We start from the raw sequence: 19,157 nt of genomic DNA on the forward strand, positions 1-19,157 counted from the left end.
ACGTAATAGCAATAAGCTGTATGCATATGCAAAAGGACAAATCCTGCCCCTTCCCACAGCCATGGTGACAGCAACTTGGGGTTTGACCTCCTGGAGGCAGCTGAGTGTGGGATGCTCTGCTCCACATGCTGATCAAGATGAGAAGTAATGGGACTGAGGGACTCATTACATATGTGAAAATGGGACTGTTTTTAATTCTGCTGGCTTCATATTATGCTTGGGTTTGATTCATGCTGGGCTAAGCCATGAAATTTTGTACCTATACTGAAGTCCCCCTACATATGCTAGGTGGGGTAAAGTGTAGAAAAAGAGCTTACCAGTGACTCCACCATGTTGGATTTGTTATTCCTTAACGTTTTCACTATGTGGAACACGTCGATGATATTTTGCTGTTGAATCATCTCACACACACTGCAGATGGCACAGAAGGTGCCACTACGTCCCCCACCGTTCCTGGGTGCAGAAGAAAAGAGGCAGCAGATGAAGCCAGGCAAGGGAAGAAAGCACTACTTACACAGCAGCACATACGCCGAGAGAGGTCTGTATTCAGCAGCCTGGTTGAGGAAGCTCATGGGTTTGTGGAAAAGCAGCTCTGCAGGGGCAGCATGAGAGCTGGCAGTGCCGTGCCACGAGGGAAGGGCTAAACCCATCCCTGGCAGTGGCAGAGAGGAAGCCCTGGGTGCTGCCATGCTCCTCTTCACTCCTCTGGGGCTCCGTGGTCAGAGCTGATCACAGCAGAAAATAGCAGAGCCCTTTTGGCTACTCCACCACAACCAGTAAAATCTCTGGGCCAGGAAGTAATATAGCACAATATTCAACTTGAAGTGTATTACAAATGTAATTTAAATTCATTTTCCCCAGCTGAAGCCTGGCAAGCAACCAGATTTCCAGATCCATAATCGGTCCTGGTCAAACACATTTTGTGAGGTTACAGACGTTTTCCAGTCCTACTTACAGGCAGTGGACAACAGTGCGGCCGTCTCGCCCATCATACTGCTCCTGCCACTTCTCCAACCTTCTGACCACCTTCAGGAGGGAGCGTTTGGAAGGAGGGGTGTCCCTGTATGCTGGCCAGCCAATGTATTGCAAGTGCTGAACTATGCGATATCCATCTTGGGGCTAAAAAAAAGAGCATTTTCAAGATGCTAATGGTAATGTGGCAGGAAGCAGGGGGTACCAATTACATGACATCTTCCCCTCTAAATTTCATATCATTAATCCTAGCATCCTCCAACTGTGCATATGTGATGCCTGAGTCAGGAACAAGGACTTTCCCGTATTCTGCATAACCATGATCTCAGATATTACAGAGTCAGGCAGAAACCATCTGTTAAGGATCCCTATTTTTGTTTCCACTAGAGAAAAAAGTCTCATCAAATCGTAAGAATAGATCAAATATACTTTCCTGGTAGCCTCTGCTGGAGGTCAGGTGTGACATAAGAATTAAAGGCAAAGATGGCCCTCAGAAAAAAAATCTGTGGGCACCATGGTAGAAAGGATCCTCACAAGGATTTTAGCAGTGGCTGTTGGTGATGAGTACAGACGGGTGCAGAGAAATAGGAGTTCCCAGCATCCACCCTGCCAGCACTTCATTCACAAGCCAGCTTTGGTGTGAGTCCCAGGGCCATACTTTTATTAGCTGTAGGACTTCACAGCTGTCCCTTGTTCAGAGGCAATTGGCTTGGACTATGGGGTGGTGATTTATGGGGTAAGTGATTTAGCCATTCATGTAGTTAGACCTCAAGGTTTACTCCATAATGGCATAATTGAACTGCTTCACAGGCTCTGACCACACAATCAGAGACAGATGTGTTAAACAGTATGGAAATGTAATTTTTGGAGCCTGTTTCCACTTCTGATTTAAAAAATAAATAAATAAATAAATAAATTAAAGAGATATAATCAATCTGGGAAACAACTAATGAGAGAAAAATTCCCTGCTGAAACCCTCTCCCTGCAGCCCTGAAGTTGCATTGCCTGGGTCCAGTGTGCAGATAAACTTTGTTTCTATCATTTCAGCTACACTGGAGATGAGAAACGCAGACAAAAAGTTGCTTACAGAAACAGTAGTTGCTTATTTATAGCAAAACAGTGGCCACTGGGAGTCCAGTCAAGCCAGTAAACATTGCATTTGTCTTCAGAGATGCTGCACAGTAGGTAACAGATGGAGAGCATTTGACACTATCTCAGTTTATTTCCTATGATACTGATGGTTTTATATTGGCTACTAAGTGATTAATTGTTCTCAAATATACATAGAAAAATGAATTCCATTTAAATACAGATTTTCAGCTCATATCATCCACTTTCCACTTTCTACTTGCAGCCAAGAGCCTTTTACCAATATAGACTGATGCAATTAAATGTTAATTAAAGGAAGTAGGTACTACGTTCTGCAGTAGAATTCTGTTACTAGGTGAGAGATTCAGCATCTCTAAACCATAGTCTAGGTTCTGCCTCTTTCCCTTCCCTAAATATATTTTTGAGAATAAATAGGGAATCTGATATTTCGCTGATCTTACCCTGGCCATGTTGCAGATCCGGAATATCCGGTTGATGATGTCTTCATCGATGTCTGCTGAAACAAACTCTACTTGAATTGGGCCATAACAACAGGACGTCTTCTCTGGCCAGTACTGCATGCAGAGCTAGTGAGAGCACCGAAAGGAAAGCAGAAAGCACCTTAATATTAACAAGGCAATGCATGATCGGTCTTCCACTTCAAATTCATAACCAGCTCAAAATCCATAGCAAATCCCTTATTACAGAATCTATTTGCTTGGAAAAGACCTCCTTCTAGCTCTTTGAAACTTCTTTATATCATGAATGTGAAGACAAAAACAAACATATTTTAGACGTTTGACATTTTTTCTTTCTCAGTATGAACACAATTTCAGATTGAATTCTGGGATGTAGAGGTACAGAAAAGAGGCTGGCAAACAAACGGGGCATAGATTAAAAATGAGCATTAAAAGATCAGTGTCTGCAGGTAAGTATAGTAGGAATCACATAGGTTTGAAGTTAATGAGGAAACTGTACACACAACAACAAAATTCATCTTAAGCAAAGGGGAATTTTTCTGTGCAACAAACTTCTTGGCATTCTGACTCTGCCAGCAAGCAGGGGAGGGAAAACGAGTTAGCTCTGAGAGCAACCAGAGCAACTTCAACTTCTGGGTGAACCACAACTGAACCTCTGAAGTTTGTAAAGGGGGCTGGAGTCATTTTTCTTATGCTGATGCTACTGAATTCAAAGCATTAAAAAACACACTACTATTCACACAAATTACAATCTAAGTATTTCAAACCCGTCTGGAAATAGATCATGGCAAGAAAACGTTTTGCATGAAATCTCATTAGCAATTTCTGCTGAGATTGTATTTTTCTGAGCTTTTTTTTTTTTTCTTCCTATTTTCATGTGTAATTTTTGAGAAGTTTTGAAACCCCTAGATGCTCATTTGAACTTGATCTCAGGCTTTTCAGGTTCAATCACTGTCAGTAATATCGTCATGTGTGTGCATGCTACCGCATTAATTCTGTATTCCCATTATTCCTTTGATCACATGGGATCGAACTGGGTGGGATGAAATCGTATTCATCTTTGCCCTTGTTAGTTTTTCAAGATTAAGCAGCAAGCCAAGACCACATAAGCAAATCCTCATTTTAAGGTTGTCTTTGCTCTCCCTCCTGACATTCAAGCAGCCTACTGATTTCCTCTCAAAGCATTTGTCCAATAGACAAGGGGGTGGAGATGGAGCTGAACAGGTGCTTTAGGAAACAACCTCAAGGTGCAGCAGAAAGAAGGGAAAGACTAAACTTTACCTTAAATAAAAAAACCCCGCTTCTCATAAAGCAGGTCTGTGAATGACCACCAACCCAAATGCATATGCTTATACAGTGCTTAAAACAACCTTTTATGTTCTCTGAACTCCAAATGGGTTATTTGCACTTTTTTCTTGCATAGTACGTTAAAGGCTCACTGACCTATTTATTTTAACCACATTTTTATTTATTAACCACATATTTGGTTTTAACCACAGCTTTTGTGTATTTTTTTCATTTGTGTTTTATTCATGTAGAGGAGCAAAACATCCTGCTTAAGCACACAAATGTGGCATTTGCATGCAACCATACACTGACAGTTTTGTTGTGCTTATGGTGTCGTGCTTGGATTAAGCAATGATGAGCAGCTAGATAATAACAACATTGTTGTACAATAACAGTGCAAGCATAAAGTCGTAACACAGTTAAGCTTCCTTTTCAGAAATCTCACTTTCACAACTGATAGCAAACTTTCACACCCTGCCTTGAGAGCTCATAAGATGCAAACTTTAAAGCTATCCTTAACTTCCAGTGCTAGCTGGGTGTTTTTGGCGTTGGCTGCAGACTTGAGGTAGGCGACACCATGCTAGAATAACTGTCAAAGTGACTTAATGCACTGCCAAATCTCCTCTTCTGTGCCTGAAAACTACCTCATAAAAAATGAAATTTTCTAGAGGAAAAAAAAAAGCAGGTAAAGTCTTCTGCAGAAAGATAGTCGGCAAGAATAACACTGTCTGAGGCTGATAGGTTTCTGAGAACGAAGTGTGAGAAAGTACGCTTGGTTTTCAGAAAACGCTCTGTTTTTCTTTTCAAGTGTCTGAAAAAAAGGAAAAGATGAAATCTGCCTCTGGATGCCGTGCCAAGACTCAGAAGCAGGCTGGGTAAATCAGGCAGGAGGCAGCAAATGCGCAGGACCTCCAGTTCTTTGCACAGAGGGCTGAGACTCAGCAGGTCACCAAGAGAGCCCACTTCTGAGCAGAGCTCTCACCGCAGACAGAAATGAAATCCCACAGCTTCCACCCTGAAGGGAGCTCCCCTCAATGACCAGGTGATTGGTTTCTCCATTACCATCCAAAAAAAGAGACCAATAATCCCGCTGCCTTTGAGTGCGGTAAGATTTTGAAGACAGCAAAAGCACAAATGAAAAATTAATCCATGAAGTACCAACTACTTGAGAGTTCTTCTCCTGTTTAACAAGTGCTGTAATGGGTGAATTAGCAATGCCAAACGTACTCTTCACACAAATTGCATGATTACGCCTTTTTGAAAGCTGTTATCTTCTGCCACTCATCAGCAAGGTGGCTGGAAATTCTGGAACAGGAGCAACAGCAACGGCTCCTCCCCCTGAAAGCTCAACTTCCGAAAATAACGGTGTGTTTGGTGGCCAAGAAACCAACGTACACAAGACACTTAAAAAATAAAAAATAATAATAAAAAAAACACAGCACAACGTGCTTCTCCAAAAACAGTGCAAACCGCTCTTCTTAGTACTACAGAATTTCACTGGAAAGCTCAGGGAGAAGATCCTTCCTAGGTTTTTGGTGTATCTCTGGGTTTTATTTTTCTGGAAATGCTGGGTGAACAGGCAAGCATGAAGTACGTATTTTTAGGGAGGAAGGAGGAGAAATAGAAATGGGTTTTGGAGGAGAATTTACATACAACAAAGGCAACATACTAGATATTTCATCCCTGTTAAATGCAGTAAGAATCTGCTGCCTTAGAAAAACTCAAGCATGTGGACCTGGGCCTTTTCCTTCTTAATAACCAAAAACCATTACCTATTACATTCTGGTTCCCATCCTTTATTTTATTTACTTGTTGACCACAAGAAAATGGAAGCAGAAACCCTCTCAAAACCCCTTGGATTTAAGAATGACTACATGACTGAATGATGAAAAATCACTTACCTGTGCTGCATCCATCTCATTCAGCATCACGACGGAGGAGCAGTTATAATCAAACACCAGCCTCCAGAAGTCTGCTACGGTGTTGGGCAAAGGGTGCTGGGTTACAATAAAGGCAGCAGGTTGCTTGTGGCTCTAACAAAAGAATAAGATTAGTTAAAAAAAAAAAAAAAAAATCAATCAACTTTTATTCAAATGAATATTATACCCGGGAGGCTATGGCTAGGCAATCTGAGCCATTTAACCAGATTATACAAATCACATATCCTTCTCCTTGTTATCGCTGTGCAATGAATGAACGTCTTATAATGGGATTCTTTTGCTCCCAATGAAGACATTTCATTAAAGAAGTGTCACAAGAGCAGAGATTACCTAAATCAATTATTTATATTTTGAGACTCAGCAAATAATACTAATTCTACTATTACTACTATCAGTAATAATAATAATGGGAAACAAAACAGCTGGAAGCAAATGCTCTCCTTCTTGCTGCAATGGACTCCAGGACCTAGCAGAGGGATTAGCCCCATCTGCCATTGCTCCCTGGTGGCACAGTGCTCCAGAAGTGGCACAGTTGGGTTGCAGCCATCCTTTAAAAGGATAGGGGGGAGTATCCAGAGTCTGCACCACTGGCATTCAACTTCTGTTCCTGTTCTCTCATCTCAAAAAAGCCTTCTGCCCTCAATTTCCCTAACTAGGAGGGGGAGAAACTGTGGTCCTAATCTCTGCGGGGCTGTGTTAATGAATGTTTGAGAGGCACCTGGAGATAAAAGGACAGAAGCTCAAAACTATCGCTTTCCAACCACAGCAGGCAGTGCTTAGACAAGCCTACAAATGCTCCGTCCTTTGTGCTGTGTTTCTGTGAAGCAGACGTGTATCAAAAGTTACAATGCTTGTTTTTTAAAAACAAGCAAAAAAAGACACAGATTAAGATTTTTGATTTAAAGTAAGTAAATAAATCATTACCCAATGTATTAAGATGGCAGCCGTGGGGGCTTGCCTTTTCTCCTCCACATGAGCCAGCCGTGGGTGCAACTGTGAGTGGCCCAGGCTGGGAGGGGGACAGGGCATCATGCCCTGCATCACTCTGAGGGGTGGCTGCACCATGTTCATGGGGTTCACACATGGGCAAGGTGATGGGAAGTGAAAAATTGATGGGAAAAGGAAAGCTGTTGGAAAATGATCAGTTTGGAAAAGATTTCCCTCTTTCTTTATAAAAAGTTTCTATATACAAAAAAAAAAATGCAGTTAGGAATTTTGTATGGAAGGATACAAGTATTAGCAAAGTGCTTTGAGGTAATGAGGGCTAAAATGTGCAAGCACATTCCCAGTCCCTAAGAAACAAGAGAATTGATTCTACAGATTTGCTAAGGCACAGGACACACTTTAAAAAAAGAAAAAAAAAGTTTCCTCGGGCATATTTGCAGTGAAGACATCGCAATTTTCTGAAAAAAAAATCTCTACAATTAATTCTATGATCATTTGACTTAACCTCATAAATGCAGTACTATCACTGTTCCCCAAAGACTGAAAGAACGGACAAAATTAAAAAAAGAAATAAAAAATGACCCTATTCAACATCACTTGGGAAAAAATGATGACACTTCACCCCAGACCGTATTTACAGACACTCCAACTGCAATAATTAGTGCCTTTAAAGGCATCCCTATCCAAAAGCAGCTAAGCACCACAGCAAAAAGAAACCATCAGCATAAGTCACCCCATACAAATGACTTGTGCTGTGAGGTTCTAGCCTATAAACAAAGTGAGGGAAAATGCCTTCAGACAGATTCACATCAGTTTTACTCGTGTCCTTCAGTCCTGAGGTTTTTTGCACATCCGATCCCTGTACTCCCATACTCTTAACTGCTGTAGCTCAAATAAATCACTCACTCCACACTGCAAACTATTCTTTTCAAAGAGCTGACCTGGCAGCTCCCCGTGAACGTTTCTCTTCCAACTTATGCATCAACCAGTGGGAAGAGTTGGCCCACCACTTCTTTGTTCGTCAGCCTTTCTAAGATACAACCTCAGACTGCACACTCAAAAGCTTCTTAGACAAGATTTTTGCAGCAGCCTGAGGCAGAATGACATAGACTGTGATTTACCACATTACCAAGTGACACACTTCTGTAAAGGAGAGAAAAACTGTGTGGCTTTGCCCAGCCTGGAGAGCTCAGACTCAAAACCCGCAGGGAAAATACAAGTCCTTTTGCTTTGGATCCATTTCTCCCAGAAGAGAAACCCAAGAATGAATAAACCTGGTGCGGACTAGGATTAGTGGGGCCCACGAAGAGCTGCTTACATCCATGAGTGCAGCATTGATGTAGTTACTTGACTCGCCATCCACTGAGATGAGGAAAGGCAGGCACCGGTCCAAGGGCAACACATCCATGCAGCGATTCTTGTCGTGGTTCCTTGGCAGGAGCCCGATGCTGCAATCTTCTGGCCGAACACGCGGTGTCACAATATTGAGAGTCTGTGAAAGTGGGGAGGGAAGAAGAGAAGGAAAGACAGAAGCAGGCTGAGTGTCTTTGAATTCACATCCAAAAAGGATGCCATCTGCACAATATGTTTACTCTAAAGGTACTTAGAAGAGCAGATCTTTGTGATCCCAGAGAATGAAAAAGAACAAGCACGGGGGAGCTTGCTGCTGTTATAATACATCACAGTTTGCACATCCTCCTGAGGTTCTCTTCCAAACACCGCAAGCTCCAGCAGAAATGCAGGGCACTAACCTACCTTCGAACGATTTCCAGCTGTAAAACCCCACAGCAGTTAGTTAACGCTTCTGCTCTTTCTAGAGGTTGGAAATAGCCATCACCGTTACAAGCTGCAGCTTTGACCTGGTCATGGAGTGAAACCTCCTCACATTTCTGCCATCCCTGGGGTGGACACACACGTCCTGTCCCTCCGAGTGCACCCTGTGCATGAGCACCTTGTGCTCGCCCAGCCCATCCAAGTGGGTTCACGTCCTCTGGTGATTCCTTGGTCAAACTATTGATTTCTCTGAACAATACACACAAAAAAAAATAAGAGAAAGGAGGTGTGTGTGTGTGTGTGGAGAGGGGTGCTTTAGTTTGCTTGTTTGTTATTAAACAGGAAAGTTGAGCTGTTGCCTCTATTATTTAGATTGCTCCTTTCCTTGTGGAGGAACACACGGTATGCTTCCCTTACCTAGCCATACCTTATCTCTGGGGTCTTGCTGCTGGTCTTTTACCCTTATCTGTCTTTCTTACAGCTTGACAGAACGTGTTTCTTTAAATGTAATTTTCTTTTGTGTTATCCACTGCGGATGCCTCCTGACAAACCAGCCGCAGGTTACTCAGCAGGTGTCAAAAACAGCAAATCCAAGCGAACGCATCTTAACACTGTCACTTAAGCTGTGGTAGATCAGTAGCTATCTGATGGCATTCCTCTTTTACTTGTCATGTTTTCCTCTCCTGAGCAAAGCCCACGCAGTCATACAGTGAATTCCTTTGCAGCCACCAGATGAACACAAAATATATAGGGGCCAACAATTTTTACAGAGGTTGACTTTTACAGGGAGGTTATGAACAGAGAAAGGACAAACATATAGGACACACACGTGGTAAGTAAAATTTGAATAATATAGTTGCTCTAAATTATGCATAAAGTAGATGCATAATTTTTGCATTTATGCAAAAAATTTATTCTCCATAAAGTCCCCTTGTTTAGAGATGGGAAGCATCCAGTCTGGCAGGGGAAGCAACATGAAATCTGAAATCTCTGACAGTGCAGATAATTAGGCAGGTGACTTGTTAGTGATTTACTCCTTTCTTTTTTATGTCCTTCCCCTCACTCCCTTGTATTTGTGCTTACTCAGATTATGAAAGCTCTCCTGAATGAGCTCTTGTATGTTTAGGCAATGTGTAATGCATAAGAAATCCATCCAGTCTTACCTGGGGGACAGTGAGACCTAAGTAATACAAATTGCACCAACACATGTAGTTAGATCAAGTGGTTCATAAAGACTGTGGAAAAAGATACCATCTTCTGCATTAAATTCAGACAATTAGGGATGGAGAATGCTCCAAGCTAAAATCCTGTAGAAATAACATTGTACAACTAGACAGCAAACAAACTTCTTATGCAAGGTACAGAGAAGCATTTCCTTCCCAGAGGAGCTGCCAGCCCCTGGCAGCTCAAAAGAACAAGCACACAGGCAACAAATCTCACTTCACATCATGACAAAATAAGCACACTGAACAGTGACATTTTTTAATAGCATAACAGCATTTGATGAAGTTAGGATTTGGTTCCTTCACGCCAAGCATCCAAAACCAGAAACACTTTTACAGATCTGATATCACTTGATAAAACCAGATTTTTTTTTAATTGAACTGTCATCAGTTGAGATCCACATACTTTATCTCACTATATCAACCCTGATGATTCTCTGCAAGGTTTCAGATAAAACACATTCTCTTGTTGCATAGAGAGGGAGCAAAAGAGGCACCTGACTCAGACTGGGGCTCCTGAAAAAGGCATTTTGCTGGGAAGTGGAGGGACATCTCCCACAGTTAAAGGAATCTCCATCTTTGCACTGTTGATTTAGAACAGACTCTTAATAGCAGAGGTCTCTCTCTCTCTCCTTTCAGTCCGAATCACCTGCCCCCAAATTGCCCACAATATTATGTTTTTCCAAATGCTGGTGTTAGTTGAAAATCCTGAAGGGACTTGAAGATATACTGGGAATAAGGGCAGAAAGTTCAGCTCACCATTAGGGTGAGTTCTTTGCTGTGCAAGAGGAACAACTCCATAGAGCTGGTGGCTTGTGTGTCCCAAGCTTCAGTTTATCAGGGTGGGATAAGCAGTGGTGTTAGCACAAGGTGGAGCAGTCCCCATTTCATCGCTTGCCCCAGGTAAACAGTGCTACTCCAGCACTAGCTTTATTATATGTCATTCCAGTTCTGACCACAGGTACTTGTAAAAACATACAGAGTGAACTGAGGGCTTCAGTTCGTCAAGAATTAATACTAGAGAAAGTAATGCTCAGTGAGCTCACTCTTCACTCTCTCTTTGTATGGAATTACATCAACAAGTGGATTGTCAAGACTCTGAAGCAACGTACAAGCCACAAGAACAGTGCATAAGGCACCATGAGGCATAAATGTTTCTGCAGAAATTACAGAAGGAAATGAACAACTGAATATTTGCTTAAATGAGAAGTACAATGTTATCTGTGAAAATTGGTATCCTTGCTCTGTTGAAGTGATGGGAAATGTTCCTTGCCAGAGACTGAAAAACCCCAAGCTTAAAACCAAACCTCTGCCTGATCCAGTAGTAACACAACAAAAATCACCTGAGATCAGACCTCAGTTCAGTGTCCCCATTCTCTGCTATGATGGAAATCATAAAATGATACACAGAAATTGTTAAATACCTTCAGTACACCAATTGCAATGACTGAGATAGATACATGAAATTACCTGAAACTCATCTTTTATCTGGCTGGAATTAGTCTGTGGATCTAGTCTGCTGATGTTGTAATATATGGATCTGAACTCACAAACTGGAATGGCCGTGTTGCCGCAGAGACATGCCTCCAAAATGGCATCGTGGACAAATACATACTGCTCCTGTACAGGGGAGGGGATAAAATATTAAAGTTGTATTTTCAATATAGATCATGAAATATCACACCTTTTTTTTTTTTTTTTTTTTTTTCCTTAAGTCATGCCTGCTATGCATATTTGGCACTGTTTCTTGTGGAGACAAATTACACAGTGTGCTATGTGACAGCTTTGTGAGCATATTTCATCCATCATTGAATGTGAGCTCTCATGTATTCATTTCAAATTTACAAGTCAAATGGGAAGTCACCAGTCTCAGAAATGCTGGGACAAAATGGGATTGGGCCAAGGAGGAAATCAGGGTGTAAAGCTTGTCTGTTGGCAATCACGAGGCAATGGTCTCTTCATTGCTAGGAATGGATTGTGCTTCAGACTCATGATACCAACAGCAAAAATTAGAGGACTAACAAGTCTGCTCCACGTGTCTTTTCAAAACATCTTGAAGAATCTGGTTTTCTGGGAAAAGTTACTTCCCTGAACAAAATATGGGATATGGGAAGTTCAGCAAAGCTAAAGTCCTTCTCTGTTCCAGACGATTGCTCTGTCCCTCAGGAGGGGAAGCACACAAGTAAAACTTGTGTAGCGGAACAGCAGTCCCATGGGAGTTTGTGTAGCTGCTAAATGGTACGAGATGGAGCAGCTTGCTTCATTGGCACCCTAAGCTTAAATCAAAGATGCTTCTTTTGTTTTTTAGCTTGCAATTTATACAGAATGGGTACTATGTGAGTCTGCAGTACACCCATGAATGAGCCCTGAGAGGATTCAGGAACTGTCTTTTTTACTATGAGTATAAAAGTAATCAGCAATACTAAGAATTAAACTTCAAGGTTTGCCCTCCTGTCTTGAGACCCTGAGTAGCTGCGGGTGAATGTGATTCAGCGTACATCTGGCCATGTTTAGAGAAGGAAGTTGTGTATAATCTCATCACAGAGGAGGCAAGTGTTGACTTAATGAAATGCTGGGCTCCTGTCGAGCAGAGGAGCCGACAGGAAAGCAGCACATGGTAAGAGGAGACCTGCTGGCACCTACCTCCGTCTGCACCAAATTGACCCTTTGGGAGCGCAGCTCTCGCACGCAGTTAAATATATCTACCACGCCTTCGTTCTCTGCCATGTCAAGCATGATGTCGATGGCAATAAAGCACCCTGTTCTCCCAGCCCCGGCACTAAAAAAGAGAAGACAGTGAGGGCCTGCGTGATCAGGGGACTGTGGAGAGGCAGAGTTTTATGGAGGAGAAAATAGCTATTACAAACACAGCTGTCTTCTGGAAGCTGCTCCCCTCTCGTGTCCACTTAAATTGGCTTAGGATTTAAGGGAATGAGGTGAAAGAATATTTCTTGAAAGAGAAACAGACCCAGGAAGGAGGAAAGAGGGCTTTGTTTTCTTGAAAATCAACAGAAACATTATTCAGAAACATATTTGTTTTGGTTTTATGGGTCAGTTCACCTGCACATCTCATCAAACTGTGGGAGAGCAGCCTTCAGGTTGCAAAAAGATACAGCCTGGGAGGGCAGGGGAGGTGGGAGGGCTTCTCCAAGGGTTTTCTTCCCATGGGACTTGGAAAAGGCATGCCCATTTATTCAAGCGGGCATGATGAAACAGTCCTTTGACTCAAACACTTCTTCTCCCTTTTTAATCAGGAGGAAGTTGGGTCCCAGGCAGGCTGATTTCAAGTTGTGCATTGTAAAATTACAGAGAGGGGAGCCTGAGGCTACTCAAAACCTTCAGTTTAGAACCCCTAGCTGCACGTGAGAATCAGGCCGTCTCCTGCAAAGTGTGTTGTCATTGTGTCCTCCTTCCCTCCCGGGAAATCATCCAAAGCTGTTTAGGTGTGAAGGATAGAAAGAGGAGAACATCTCTTCACATTATGCCAAAGAAAGAAGGAAAACTCAGCTCTAATCCGGGAAACTTCAGTTGCATGAAAACTCCAGCAGAGCCAAAAGCAAGGAGATATGAATGACCATAAATTAATGGATCAGATTAATCAACTGCTGAATAGAGAGAAGATATTTTTCATTTGCAGAATTTTAATGAATAAGTGGCATTTCCTCTCTCTTTATCTCTCAGCTTTTCAGAATTTTAACAAATAGTTATAACATTTCTATATTTAGAGGACCCTGGCACTTCATAAATATCGAATAGTGATAATATCCAGCCAGGCATCGGTAGGGAGAATTTGGTAATTACCACTTAAAGCAAGTCATTAAAATTCAAAAGCAGATAAATAACGGAGAGGAAATGGCATTTATTCATTAAAATGTGAAGGATGAAAAATTTCTCCTTGCTTTCTTGGTGACGATGAATCAGGTTCAGACTCCTTCCAAGGCCAGACCCATGTCACAGCACCAAGGCAGCAAATTCAAGCCCTGAGAGCTCTGAAAGAATTCCCTTCTGCCAGCTCCTCTGGTTTAGCCATATTTTATTATAAATCTGATTCAGCACTTGCTCATTAAAAAAAATAAAATAATAATAATAATAAAAAAAGAACAACCAATAAACAAAAAGAAAAACAAAAACCACCCCAAACTGTTGAAAGATTTAGCTGGTTTTCCTTTTTAAAGTGATTGTGAGGCATATTCTCTTTCTCTCCTCCTGATCTCAGAGGGTGGCACTAGGAGGTAGGTGCCTGTGGAGTGCTCAGGGTGAGATCTGGGGGCAGCCAACTCTGCTCTCTACCGTTGTGCTCCGTCCATGGCTCCTTTCCAGAACAGGTGCACTGAGCTCTGAGCAAAGCACTGCACAAGTAGCTGCTCCAAAGCCAAACTTGTTTTCTGTAGCCAGGCACTCTTAATTTGAAGTCACATTATAACAAGGGTTTGCATAACTATGGTGTGTTACAGGAGCAACCATTTTATCTGGAAAGCCATAGAAAGGACACCTACCTACATCCAAGGCTCACTAACGCAGAAAATTCTTTCTGAGTTCTGTTACCATCTTCTGATCCGCAATGCATCATCCACATAAATTATATGAACTATTGATCCAATCTAGCATAACACCTCCCCCCCAATTTTTCCTTTGCTGCAAGTTGCTGGTGATAAGTATTAGGAGAGTTAGGACAAGTCAGGAGAGCTGGTTTCTCTTCCTAGCTCTGATGGCAGCCCTGGGAGTCTCTGCTCTCCCTCCACCATTAGCATGTCTGATTGCATCTCTGACTGCTAGTTCTGCATGTCGGCACACTCTCCTACATATTCATGTACTGCCTTGCACAGTAGGGTCTTAAGCTCAGTTGGAAGAATATGGTGCTAAAAGAGCACACACCAGTAGCAGCAGCAACCGGGGAAGTAGCCAGCATGCAAATCAATAATCTGAATTTTCATGGCTGTAAACCAAGCAGTCAGTTTTCCTCAGGCATTCACCTCTTATTTAGTAGCTGGAAGTCATGGGGCCAGTTTTCAGTCTGAAATCCCCATTCCAGATCCTGGGCTTTGAGAAGGCTAAGATGCACAGGGCAGGTATCCAGAGCCAGGAAGACAAAAAAAATGTTTGAGATAAAACCTACTGTACCCTAGTACAAAGCTGAACTGCAGTGAATGTGTGTACAGAAAAGCAAAGTTGCTTTAAAATTCCCTGTCCACAGACCTCTTTTCTTTTTTTTTTGGTAGGCATCATCTGTACTGCCACGTGAGGTTTGTTGTAGATAATGACTAGACTGGCTGTCCCAGATATTTACCATTTTCCCAGCTCTACTATGAGCATCTAAGAGAGTATGGGCCACCAGAGAGTCCTCTACATTCGAATAGCCCTCTCTGACCTACTTATATCATCTCCAGTTCACGCCAGCTAAGCTCCAGAGCTGCCACTTTAGAAAAGAAAACCGGATTCTACTTTGTTTCCCTGGGAGGCCTACAAATTATACTCTTAAACAAACAAAACATAGTTATTGCCAAATGAGAAGAAGGAAAAAAGCAGAAAAAGCTGATGGAGGAAAGGCTCAGACACAGTTTGCATACCTGCAGTGCACAACAATAGGTCCTGCTTCTGGGGGGTTGAGAAACTTCACTTGCCGAACAAAGCCTAAGAGGCCCGTGGCATAGCAAGGAACCCCGTGGTCTGGCCAGCTGGTGAAGTGGAACTGCCGAATCTCTCGGATCTCATGGTAGCCTTTCTGAGGAGACAACACAGCCTCTATTTTTCTTCCATCAGACTGCAATCAGCATATTCTCATCAGTGCTCCCTTCCCTCATGCAGAGGGCTGAACAAGCAGCTAGCTCTAATTACACACAGGAACATGTTCTATACCACTTTTCACTCCAAGAGATTTAGAGGTGAAGGATCGAGATGCACTCCAACTACAAATGAACCAGGTAACGTACAACTGAGGACTATGAAGGTGAATGCCAGCACCTCTGTCAAACCTGTGGTTTTAGGGTTCAAAACCAGCTGATTAGGACCATTATAGAATGATGTCAGTCCCGGCATACCAGGCCTGCACTTATCCAGTCTGCTTTGGTGATATCTCCAAACCATCACTCTCAAATCTTTCTTGAGGCATTGAAGCAACAGACTGGGGAATGAACACCTAAATAATATACACACCCTAGATTTTCTGCTACCTCCTGCCAAATAGGGCAGAAACTGATACTCAAACCCATCACTTGGCTTTCCTGGTAAAACCAAGTTACTGGTGCAGGAAAACCGACACCACTTGTATACGTCCTGCCAAGAGTAACACAGAAGTGTCAGTTAGTTGTGACATTTGATTGCACGGGAAACATATGTGGAGTCCACTATCCTGTCAGATTTTGGCATTAGCATTTTTTGCCAGGTTTTTTAGTGATTAAGTCGAAGGTGGATCTGGCATGTTAGTAAACTGGAACATTCCCACTGTGGTTAAGCTTAACTTGTCTTAGTAGGAATTTTTGAAAAGCTTTAAAACCAGTTACTGAGTGTTTGGAGAGTGATTTGGACAGACCTGGAATACTCTGATATTTAGACATCTGATTTCTAATTATATATAACAAATCTTCTGAATCCTGCTGATTTAGGGACAATTTTTCGTAGCTGAGCCTGTATCGTATTTTATTTCTATTGGAAAGGGATCATCTCTGGCATCAATTTAACTGGTATCTTTTCTTCATCTATAATTTTCCACTGTGAAATGGGATAGTTATTATTCCTGGCATATAGTCAACTACCTGCTGGCTTTTGGATGCATTTAAACTTCATGCACTGTGGATTCTACTTTTGTGGCTACAGCACAACATTTGAGTAAAATCATTTATCCAAAATTGGAATACCTGTCAAAAATTTAGGTTTCTGAGGTGAAACCTAGCCACACTGTAAATGTTCCTATCTCCGGATCTCTGGACATGCTTCCCAGAGTTCACGTCAGATCAAAAACTGAGTGTTATAACAAAATTTTAGCTGACTGAAGATTTCCTTACCTTTTGTACAGTAAATGTGCGTATGACATACTCTGCCAGTGGTTCTGTCTCAATTAGTGTGACTTTAATATCGCCATAGACCTCTGTGTCATCTGGCCAGTACCGAACACACTTCACCTGGCAGGAGGGAAAGAAAACGTTGAGAGGAAGTCATTTAACTTGAGACAGAGCTGACACATTTTACTCCACTTTCAAGCTGAAGATGACACAAAGTGAAATTTCTTGTGATGTACAGACCATGCCAAAACTGAGTAAATAAATGAGATCAAAACTCCCTTACCAAATACAGAAGTTTACTCTGTAGTGAATACTAATTAAAGCATTCATTTAACTTTTTTTTTTTTTTAGGATAGCCTTTCTTAAATTTCCACAGAAGCCCAGACCATAAGTCAGGTTTACAGAACACCTTGCAGTCACTAGCATCACCATCTTTAAGAAAAAAAGCGTTCTTGCTATTGATACTGTGATTTCAAACAGTCTCTGTACAGCTAAACAATTTCAGTTCATAGGGACTGTGCAAACTTCCTGATGCATTAAATTTATTTGGGTTTAAAGCATCCCTTATCAGATAAGGACACAAATTTGACATTTATGATGTGCCTGAGCTTAGGCTCCTGAAAGAAATCTCCTGATCATGTGAACACATCCCAAGCTTAGCTACTTTCAGAAGCCATGTGCAAAACCAAATAAAAAATAAAAACTGGGGCTGTGAAGCTTTAGAGGGGACATACAGGATAACAAAAGCTATCAAGCTATTAAATGCTGTAGCATGAAAGAGTGAAACAGCACCTAAAAGCTGAGATGACTAGTTAATGCAGAGCAGCTTTCATATTCCAGTTCTAGTCATAAACAGAAGAGGATTTATAAATATAAAACATTATTAATTTAGGTTTTTTGTTTTTTACACAAAAGAGTTTATTTCAAATTGAAGTGTCAGTAAAAAGTAAAATAGAATAAATAACAATAAATGAACAGAACCAGGTGGCATTCAACCATGAGATCTAAAGGAAATCAAATAAAAAGCAGCTGAATTACTAACAGTTGTGAATAATCAATTGCTTAAATGTTTTTTTTTTAGTGCAACAGGAATCGAAGGTGAGAAACAGAAGGACAACATTTTAAAGTGATGGTTTCTGGCTGAGAATCTCTCTAAACCAAAGAGACTCCACTACCAGGAGTGGGGAGAATGCACTAAGGAAAGCACACCACAGGTGTGCCTTTTTCTTATTCCTGGAGCTGGCCACAGCGAGCCCACGCCCTTTGAGTTATTCATGTTTGCTCCCATCCTGGTCTTTGGCCATCGCTCTGTGCTTACACAGGGACTCCTGGCCCACCTGCGTCCAACAGAGTGAAGCTGTGGCTGGTGAGGAGGCCAAGGGTGCTGGGTGGCCCCAGGATGCAGCTGTGCGTGGTCTCACACCACCATGGAATAGTGATATTCTGAAATGATTAGAAACTCTCGGCTTTGAAGAGTTCTTTTGATCAGCTCAAACACCAGTCACATGTCCTCTCCCCTCCAGATTTTTGTGGGTAGGGAAGTATTCAAATTATACAGATAAAGAATAATTATTATAAAAGCACATTTTTCCCTCTGTACTGAAAAGGAGACAGCTCCTCAGCTAGCATAAATTTGTCTAACTCTGCTAAAGTCAAGACTTACACCAGAAACAAGATCCTTATTAGTTTGGAATGGAAGCAGCTAAGTATTACAAAATCTAGCACTTTAAAGGAAAAAAACCCCGAGTGGATTAATTCATTCCCTTACTACAGTAAGCAAAAAGCATTTCACTGTCTGAGCATGCCTGCAGCAGCAACATGGTGCTATACTCGGCACTAGTTTGGTTGTATTTGCTGGGAAAATGGTACCCTTACCCTGCCCACTTCCACCAAGTTGGTGACCATGACAACGCTTGCAGAGTTTTCTTGCCAAATCATTCTCCAGAAATCCTTCACTGTCTCTTGCATCGGCCCTGGGGCAACAGAAAAGACAAAAGGACATCTTCAGAGAGAGTATTTAATGCCAACAACCCATTTCAGCTATTTCCTAGCCACTGCCCTGTGGATCCCACAGGATCCTACTCTCCCTTCCAGGGCATCTCTCCATGATTCAGGGTTACAGGCACTAAACAACCGAGAGCTCTTTGAGGTATCAGACACCTTGTCCTTCCTTGCAGCAAGTATTTAAGGTGCTAGCAGGCTGTAAACAGAGGTGATGGCTGTATTGTAAACACTGGAGATAGCTCCTGTAGGAAATCACGTATAAGCAATGGGAGGTGGATGCACCATGCAGTCTCTCTGGAATTAAGGCTGAATTGAATTTTTCCATGCGATGCAACACAAATTCCTCTATTCATACTTTAATATTTACTAATTATGAAGGAGAAAACATGCATAAATCCACAATTTTTTTTAAGTCCTCCCAGAGGAAAAAAATTCAGGCTCCAACAG

General features: G+C 41.9%; 1 protein-coding gene across 5 annotated transcripts in view; it reads right to left on the reverse strand.

Annotated features, from left to right (window-relative positions):
- Nucleotides 1–19,157, reverse strand: part of PTPRT (protein tyrosine phosphatase receptor type T) — a 573,321-nt gene that overhangs the window by 8,038 nt on the left and 546,126 nt on the right. For all 5 annotated transcript variants that reach the window (XM_084537660.1, XM_084537664.1, XM_084537663.1 and 2 more), the window contains 10 exons: nucleotides 18,582–18,679; nucleotides 16,710–16,826; nucleotides 15,276–15,430; nucleotides 12,352–12,487; nucleotides 11,179–11,328; nucleotides 8,031–8,204; nucleotides 5,729–5,860; nucleotides 2,523–2,648; nucleotides 956–1,119; nucleotides 318–453 (listed from right to left, as the gene is read on the reverse strand). In XM_084537660.1, coding sequence (XP_084393786.1) covers nucleotides 318–453; nucleotides 956–1,119; nucleotides 2,523–2,648; nucleotides 5,729–5,860; nucleotides 8,031–8,204; nucleotides 11,179–11,328; nucleotides 12,352–12,487; nucleotides 15,276–15,430; nucleotides 16,710–16,826; nucleotides 18,582–18,679 — 1,388 coding nt within the window. The remainder of the gene's footprint in view (nucleotides 1–317; nucleotides 454–955; nucleotides 1,120–2,522; nucleotides 2,649–5,728; nucleotides 5,861–8,030; nucleotides 8,205–11,178; nucleotides 11,329–12,351; nucleotides 12,488–15,275; nucleotides 15,431–16,709; nucleotides 16,827–18,581; nucleotides 18,680–19,157) is intronic.

Source organism: Aythya ferina (assembly GCF_964211825.1).
Source record: "Aythya ferina genome assembly, chromosome: 16".
NCBI lineage: Eukaryota > Metazoa > Chordata > Aves > Anseriformes > Anatidae > Aythya > Aythya ferina.